This window comes from Meleagris gallopavo, chromosome Z (assembly GCF_000146605.3).
Source record: "Meleagris gallopavo isolate NT-WF06-2002-E0010 breed Aviagen turkey brand Nicholas breeding stock chromosome Z, Turkey_5.1, whole genome shotgun sequence".
In the NCBI taxonomy this organism is placed as follows: Eukaryota; Metazoa; Chordata; class Aves; order Galliformes; family Phasianidae; genus Meleagris; species Meleagris gallopavo.
Window position 1 is genome coordinate 56,739,134 of NC_015041.2, and position 5,994 is coordinate 56,745,127.

At 39.1% G+C, this 5,994-nt stretch overlaps 1 protein-coding gene across 1 annotated transcript in view; it reads right to left on the minus strand.

The window, feature by feature from the left end:
* Window positions 1-4,773, minus strand: part of ATG10 (autophagy related 10) — a 78,498-nt gene extending 73,725 nt beyond the window's left edge. Inside the window, 2 exon segments of the mRNA XM_019610241.2 lie at window positions 4,649-4,746; window positions 4,749-4,773. Of these exon segments, the coding sequence (XP_019465786.2) occupies window positions 4,649-4,746; window positions 4,749-4,773 (123 nt within the window).
* Window positions 4,774-5,994: the final 1,221 nt, after the last annotated feature.

The following is a 5,994-nucleotide window of genomic DNA, read 5'->3' on the forward strand; positions in this document are numbered from 1 at the left end:
AAAAAAACAGAGACCAGTGATTGTGCTGCTTCTCAGAATCTTCTCACTGGTAGTTTATTCTGTTCTCAGTGCTAAGGGAAATCAAAGACCCTAAACATGAAAATAAAACTTCGTCCAGGATGACTGCCAAAGAATCAGAAGACAGTGTGCTAAGGTTTTGAAGAGACAAACCAGCCAATAATAACTCGCAATGCATTCATACCAGAACAAACTTCCAAACTCTTAGTAATTTGTTTTTAGATCTGTTTACATTCCAACTTTCATAAAGTAAAAAAAACAAAACAAAACAAAACAACCTAACAACCTTTAGAATTTGCATGTGTAGAGTCAAGACTTATTCGCTTCTCTTGATCACTTCTGAGGGTCAAATGTGAGAGAGAACAGCAACACTACTTTCTCCCAGCTCCCTTTTTATCGTTTTGCTTTCCAGACCACCTGGCCCACTGTGGTAGGCTTTTTTGCCATTTCAGAGTTGCAGCAGAAGCTCTAAACAGCCTTCCCTCTTTATTAACTATCTGCACACATATATAAAAATTATTTTTTCAATTCAAAGAATAGGAAAAAAAAAACAGATCACGAACATACCCTCTGAAAGAAAGAGCGTATGCAACACAAAGAACAGTAGTTGCATGTTAAGAATGTATTTTTCAAAGGAAACAAATAAATTGAGGCTTTATTAGCTGTTTCATTACGTTTTATTTTAGACAAATACAGAAAGCACATGTGCAACATCTGATGAAAAAGAATTCTATTCAAAGCAGTCTCTCTACCGAATTCATTAATGTAGCATTAGATTGCCTGACAAGGCCGCAAATTTAACCATAATAGGACTCTGGTTAATCTATTATTTCTGACACAGTTTGTTTCATGTATTTTGACCTTTAAATCAATGTATGCTTTATTCTGATAGATCAGTTCTCTCCTCCCAGTGACACTGCTGAATATATACACCTCCAACACATTATATCTACATGTGTACTTCTTATCAAGTTTCACACCTTGAATAAAATACTAATACCTTTACATGTATTTTTGCCTATGAATTTTTAAGCACAAACACTATGAGCAATTGTCTTACTCATCAACAGGACAAATTTGCCAAACTTTGCTGGATGTTTTGGTTGTACAACCAACTGCATCCTGTGCTCGGAAGAACCAAGCATGTGGAGGACAACAGAGATGGAAAAACTGAAGCACATCTTGATGACATAAAAACCACTCCATTCATTCTCAGCACTCTCTCAAGTGGAGTTTTGTGCGAGTGTCAGTAGGAATAAAGCTGCCTACATTAGTATTTATTGCCCTAAGAACAGCAAAGGAAGTACTATCACCACCCACAAAGGCAGAATGCCCCAAAGCACAGTGATCTTTGCCAAAGACGATCTGGACACAACTTTCATCTCCTTGAACCAGTTTTTCCAGTGAGAGGAAAGAAGAAGTCATCACTATACAGTAATCCATGGTATTTGAATGCCATGAAAAATGTCTACAGATGGCAGGAAACATGGAACTAGAAACCTCTGTGCTTGACAGCTGTATACATCGGAAGTCAGTAAAGTGGTGGCTGGAAAGAGGAGCATCCTTTCTGCTGCACCCTGTAGACTTCTGCCCCTGCAAATAAATCAATACTGCAGCAAAGATCCTTATGAATGTAGAAAAGGAGTACTTTCTACTCCAGCTGTCTTGTAAGTATCATAAACAAACATGAACTGATACAGACTTTGAAATGGTTACCCAGATTAACCTAACTGATATGAAACAAACTTAAAACAGAAATGAAATGATAGGACAGCTGTCACACATAAGTCCTAATTATCCATCTCTGGTAACAACTTCAGAGTTGCAGTAGAAGCTCTAAACAGCCTTCCCTCTTTATTAACTATCATTTTAACTCCATCAGCTCCTACAACTGAGGTGCTCTTAGCTTTTTATTTTTTTAAAGCTTTCTTTTGAAAGAAAAAAAAGGGATTATAAAAGCAACATATTTTAGAACACTCCACTTTTGGCTGTAAATACAGCTTCTGCTGGGATCACGTGAGCTCATGCCACAGGAGTCAGCCTGTCAAAAACAGCGAGTATTTCATAATCTAAGCTTAATCTTTATCAGAAACATAGGAGACTAAGGCCACAGTACTAGAAGCCTGCGTGGTCTTATTGCCATCAACTGGTCTATTCATGCAAGTATGGAATGAGGAATGGGGTCTGAGCACATTACATTGACAAAACTGAGTGCTTCAAACTTCCTGTATCACAAGTACTGTTAAAAAAAGGCAAAAAGACAATGAGAAATCTTTTTAATGAAAAGCTTCCCTCAGAGATTATATAGTATACACGGACCGTTTCAACAGTCAGCTTTTTGCTACTTTCTGAAATCACAAAGTCATCAACTTGGCCAATTAAAAAAAAAATCTTTTTTTTTTAAATACATGAGAACACAAATCCATCATTTTGCTATTTCCAGCAAAGATTCATATTTCACAAAAGTTCAAAGTTTGACCTGCGTGTTGAATTCCCAATAGAGGCTCATGGCATCTTTCTTTGATGAATAAATCCCTCATAAATACAGTCTTCAAATGAAATCTGAAGTTTCAAATGGCTGCCTACAAGAAAGGGTGCATTGTAAAATATTTGCACTGTTTTAAAAACTTCTAAAGCGAATACATTTAAGGCCAAGATCCAAAATTGTTTAATCCATGATGAAAGAGTTACAAATGGTAACCCTTCCACTTGAGTACAATAATTTAAATAGAAATGATGCCACACATGTTCTTGGTCTTCCTGCAATTTCAAAACAGTTTAAGCAAGATTTCTCTCCCCAGAATTACTGAAAGAATGGAACACCAGACATTAAAGCAAAAGACCACCAGTCCACACACATTAAAAAGAAAAGATAAATAAATTCTGCACAGCAAAGAGAAGAAATACAGAGATAACAATGAGAATCTCAAACCCTTCACTACTGAAAATCGGTCTCTCTTGCAAGAGAATGCAAGAAAATCTATGCTGTCCAACAAGCAAAAGAAAAGTAATTGAAAGAGAAACCCTAATACAGCATGAATCTAATACTAGATGGAAAATATTAGAAGCACTCAAAGCAGAAAAATCAAGCGTTCAAAACATTTCTATTGTTATCAGGCATCAAATACAATTGATGCAGCCATGGGTCGCAAGCAGTAGTTAGACAAGACATTAGCATGAAGTGGCAATGACTCAGTATTTTCTAATCAGCACACAAGAACTGCTGATGTTCTTTATGCCTTTGAACTGCTGCAAAAGTTCCAGAGAACTTGGGAGAAGGCCAGAATGTACCCAGGTATCCCTGAAAGTATATACCAGACAACATGCATAGCTATACACTAGTTATCTTGACACTAACCCAAGCAAAGACTTCAAATGGAATTCAATAAATAAAGGAAACTATTTCCTTTTTTTTCCTTTTGTTTAAGAAAAATAGTCAAAGTAATCTAAGTATGTGCCCATATTTCCCTATGTTAACCACTGATTTCAAAAGCAGAAATTAAAAGAAATAATATAATCCCAAACTAATCTGACACACACTGAAGGATGAAAAAAACAATCACAAACATAACTTAAAAAATGGGGAATCATCATAAAAGAAGTGATTCTAATGGGGTCCCGTGGGATCAGTCTTAGCCCCGCGCTATTTAGAATTTTGATTAATGACCTAGAAACAATATGTAATTATTTTTTATGAAGTTTGAAGATAACAGGGAAGCAAAAAATAACAAGGACTGACCGCATACTGACCAGTAATAGATTATTTCAGATGCTGTATGCAAATAATTAATTGTTTTTAAATATAAAATATAGTCACACATCTAGAACAAAGACAGCAAGCTGAAGAATTAGATCCTAAGGCACAAAATCTGCATAGATTTATGGATAATTAGCTGAACAGGGAAAATCCTACATGCTATGTTAGTTTAAAGAGCTAAAGTCACCTACGAAGGTTTGAACTTCACAGTGATGTAACATCCATCCTCTAGTTCTGACCATGGATGAAGAAGAAAGGATGCTACTATATTGGAAAAGACTTGAGGTTCCACAGGAATACCGGAAAAAATGCCAAGCAGCCAAAGGGGTCAACTTATTTTATTTAGCCCAGACAAGATTAAGGGATGAATTGATCTGAATCCTTAAGTATCAGAACAGGAAGAATTCTGATAAAAGAGAAGCCATCAGCTTCAAAGACAAGGAATAAGTTCAAGTGGCCGAAAGTCTGAACTAGGTAGTTAAGATTAAAAGTAATATTTTCTTCAAATTTCACGCATAGCCAGACATTAGCTAGCCTCCTAACTGTCTCCCCATTCTTGGGAATTCTGAAAGTAAAGATAGGAAAATGCCTTAAAAGGCAGCAAAACAGACATCATCTGAGATTATTCTGTGTCTTTGTTATGTAAGGTCCAGCAGTTGTTTCTAGATTCATTAATTGCATTTAATAGATGTCTTAGCCTAAATGCTTAGATGAACCGCTTCTGCACTCTCTTGTTCACAGACAAGCTGTGAAAAAAATGTCATTTATTTCACGCAATATAAACAATCCTAAAGGATCATATAGCTCCTAGCATTTGCAAACTACTAAGAGAGGCCAGCAAGCTATCTAAAAATGAACACTGATTATTTTTACCTTGGTAGTTTTCCACTCCCAGCCATCCCCTATTTGCTGTGAATGTTTAACAAATTCTTCACAGTACTGCTTGAATCTTTTTTCTTCCAAAAAAAGACCTCTTCAACAGCCATGCTGCTGGACATCTGCAGAGCAAACTAAATGTTAGTACTGACACACAAACACTAAAAATAACATGTACTGATTTATAGCAACTGAATAGCAAAACAACAAAGCAGTGGAGAATGCTTTGTTTCTATTAGACAAAGAATTATTTCAAGCGCAACACTTTAGAGAATCACAAAATGGATGAGGTCAGAAGGCATCTCTGGGGATCGTCCAGTCCAAGTCTTATGCCCAAAGCTGCATCGGCTACAGAAGGTTGCCCAGGATCATTTCCAGATGGGTTATGACTGTCTCCAAGGAAGATGTCACAACCTCTATTCCACCATTCAATTACCACAGAAGTGACTTTTTGTTTGTTTGTTTAAATAACAAGAAATGTATATACGTGTCAGCTTGCGTTTACTACCTTTCACTGAACAGTACCAGGAATATACTGGCTCCAACTTATTTATACCTTCCTATCTCATATTTACATATACACATTAGTTAGATCTTCTCCATGCTGAAGAGCCCCACCCCTCCCGTGTCTGACACCGCACCCTTGGCCATATTGGCAACCTTCTGCTCAAATCAGGGGAGTACGGCCTTCCTTGTACCGGGAAAACCAGGAGTAGAGAGATGTGGTAAGGGCAGATGCCTCCTCAGCATCACGGACCAGCATGTGTAGACAAGCCTGAACTCACTCGTGGGCTTATTTCACCAGGCCAAACACCTTCTCCACGAGAAGCCAAATGGCAGAAGGTTAACCTGTGTGGTGGCTGCTGCCACACAGCCCAAGTGGATCACCACAAACCTGACAGCCCAGGCACAGCTTCAGGGTGCCGCAGCTTGAGACGGCTTCCCTGCCCTTACATCCTTACCCCCGGCTCTTGCAGGGAACAGGGGCACTCTGACAAGCCTGCCAGCCTCTCTTTCTACTGCCAGAACGGACGAACCACACACACCCCCTGCAATCCAGCTGTGGGGCACCAGGTAGGACCGAGCTGTGCAGACACACACACAGGGCAGGTAACATCTCCACGTAGGTAAGGAGAAGTGCCAGCGCCTCGCGCTGTGCTCGCCGCGCTGCAGGATGCGATCGCAGCCACACCGTCACCCTGCCCGCCTGGGGAACAATATCCGACACTTGAAACTGCCTGATTTCCTGTGGCAGGCCGCCCAAGCCCCTAAGCAGCACAAGTTACCTGGATGCGAAGAGACGGGAAATTTGGAAACGGGCTCCACCAACGTGCCCGCGGGTC